Genomic DNA, 2875 nt, shown 5'->3' on the forward strand with positions numbered 1-2875 from the left:
TGTGTGTGTGTGTGTGTGATCCTTGTGTTTGCACACACCCTCCCCTGTGCGTTGGTGTGTGTGTAGTACGAAGAGGATGATGGGGGGATGGGGGGGTGGTGGGGGGAGGAAATTCTCTGCGTAAAGGATGAGGATGACCTTTTACGAGGAAGTGATTTAAATGATGTCCTGTCGTCACCAGGGATACCACTGTGTGAATGTGGATGAGCATTTGTTGTGGAAAGAACGTCACACTTTTGCACATGCTTACACACACACACACACACACACAGAGAGTAGCAAGAGGACAGTATGCGCATGCACAAGTTGCCAACAGGTACACACTGACATTTTGTGTGAATGCCTGAGTCAAATGTCCTCCCTGCAGACCGGACCTCAGTGATGCTTGAAATGAACAGATGTTTAGTGCCAAGGTTCTCTAATATGCTACTCGGAGTAGATGTTTCTGTCTGGCTGTCTTAAATTGTTTGTGTTCGACTGTCTTGTTTATCTGCGGGGCTGGGCTGCACTCTACGGGGGTGGGAATGTAGCCTACAAGAGCGAGTGAATGGGAAGAGGCAGGGTGAGAGGGAGAGGAAGAGAAAGTACCAGGAGGTGAGGAAGAAGAAGAGGTTCGCGGGGGGGGCAAAGAGAAGAGAGGAAGCGTGCAGGGTGGTGGTGGGGGGGAGGGAGTGGTGAGGAGCTGGATGCAGATGGGGATCTATTCTCTCCGCGCACGCAGACGAGATGGAATGAGTGGGCGTCTGTGACGTCAATCAGTGTAGACACACACACACACACACACACATACACACACAGAGTGAGACACTCCCCTCCTCTTCCAGTCCCATGCTAATACATGCTTCACTGCAAACAGCAGCAGTGCCACGGATCACAGGCATAAACATCAGCACACATACATCAGACAATCAGGAGCACACACACACACACACACACACACAGAGACACAGATCTGAGTCTCATGTTAAGCTCTCTTCTTCTCAAAAAGGCCAACATGTAGCATCAATTATAAGGCTATGGGCTCAAGAGTCAGATGTATCTTTGGTTATTATACATGTGGTGGAGAAAGTGCTCAGATCTTTTTCATTACTAAAGTATCAATATGACATTGTACAATTACTCGTATTATTAAACGTATTATCAGCTAAAAGTATTTCAAAAGTAAAAGTACTTGTGCAGAAAATGGCCCCTTCTATAGTTTATTATTATTATAAATGATGCAATTAGTTGGTTAATACTGATGCAACACTCTGTAAATGGTGTACATTTTATTGCTGTAGTTAACCAGTTCAGTCCAATGGTTCCTAAACTGGGGGTTGAGATGAAAAGAGAAAAGAAGGAGAACAAACTTCTGATACACAAATTTGCTTGTTTGGACATTTTGTCTAATCTTTGCTTTTTTGTAAGATATTGGATAATTTTACCTCTTCTGGCCTCAAACACTTGAGGAGTCAAGAAGCCATCTGAGACATTCAAGGAGGAAATCTATCTTTTTGGTGGACTCACATATACGTTAAATGTGACAAGGAGCCCCCATTTATAATGTGTTTTTCGGGTTAAATCTTAATGTTAAAATTAACTGATTGCTAAAAAATTAGATAAATGTGGAGGAACAAGTAAAATATTTATGTATGAAGTTGCATTAAATATACTCAAATAAAGTACTATCATTGTATTTGAGTATAGTTCTTGCGTACGTCTAAGTAGTTTATACCCACCACTGTAAAGCCCATTTTACTTAGGTTGTACAAAATATTAAAGGGGTATTACTGCAATGTAGTGTTGTGCCTCCATAAAGTGGCCGAGATATTCAGACTTTTAGTTTAGTTCAGTCCAGCACCAGTCACACTGGATCCTACATTTGCCAACCGAAGAACATTGATTAGACCCTCTGGACCCTCTACCTGGTAACACCAACGTCTTGCACCCTCCACATATTCAGTTTGTAACACAGTTCTGTCAAAAACATGAAGTCTCAAGCCCATGCCAAGATAACTCTGATGACATCACTATGACATCATCAGGGTTATTTATTGCAAGCTCCTCCAGAGCCTATGAAGACAAGTGACAGGCTTCTTCTTCTCATGACAAATAAACTTGTTTTTATGTGCAGAACCAGTGAAATACCCATTTAAGACAACAACCCTCACTCATTTTTATAGCTATATGAGTATGTGGGCAAATGGCACAGTGACACTTGGGCTACTATGTGAGGTAAATGAATTAGTAAAGTTCTACACCAGCCAGCTGCATGTACAGCTGTGCTTGTCTTTTTTAGTAAACTGTACCCGTCACTCTGTTATAAATCTGCCTTTCTGTCTGCCTGATTGATCGCTTGTTATGTAAGCTTGTGTTTTTGTCAAATGGCTAACATTATAAAACATTATGCTGCGTTTAGTTTGCATAATTAACAAAGTAAGGTCTCAGTGACCCACAGGTTCCTGAATGGATTTGATGCATAATAGACAAGCAGACAGGAAATATAATTGTCTCCCACTATATTCTGCATCACTGCACAATTTGGATTGATGTAAGAGGAGTTAAAGTAATGACGGTACAATTTGAGCCGGAAAACAGCACAGATGGAAGTTGTGAGTGGAATAACAAAGTAATATGATCGACAGGTTTGATTCCTCAAGGTTTTCTGATTCAGGCTCCTTGTATGGCATGTATTTGGCAAGTTCGCCTTTAAGAAATCATCCATCCATGTCACAGAGTCGTGACGACACAGACTTCTATCTAGAGAAATGAAAAACTATTTTTGAAACACTCCTCACTGCCTTCCCTTTTTTTGCTGTTAAGGATGAATTAGCGTATAAAGTAAGAGTGCATCAATTTCAATGTGGAGGCGGTGTGTGTGTGTTTCTGATGGGGG

General features: G+C 41.7%; 1 protein-coding gene across 1 annotated transcript in view; it reads left to right on the top strand.

The window, feature by feature from the left end:
• Nucleotides 1-207, top strand: part of hmgn6 (high mobility group nucleosome binding domain 6) — a 5560-nt gene extending 5353 nt beyond the window's left edge. The window contains exon 8 of the mRNA XM_035668986.1: nt 67-207. Within this exon, the coding sequence (XP_035524879.1) occupies nt 67-207 (141 nt within the window). The remainder of the gene's footprint in view (nt 1-66) is intronic.
• The last annotated feature ends 2668 nt before the right edge of the window (nt 208-2875 follow it).

The sequence above is a fragment of the Morone saxatilis genome, unplaced genomic scaffold, assembly GCF_004916995.1.
Source record: "Morone saxatilis isolate NCDOM2014 unplaced genomic scaffold, NCSU_SB_2.0 Contig22, whole genome shotgun sequence".
Taxonomy (NCBI): domain Eukaryota; kingdom Metazoa; phylum Chordata; class Actinopteri; family Moronidae; genus Morone; species Morone saxatilis.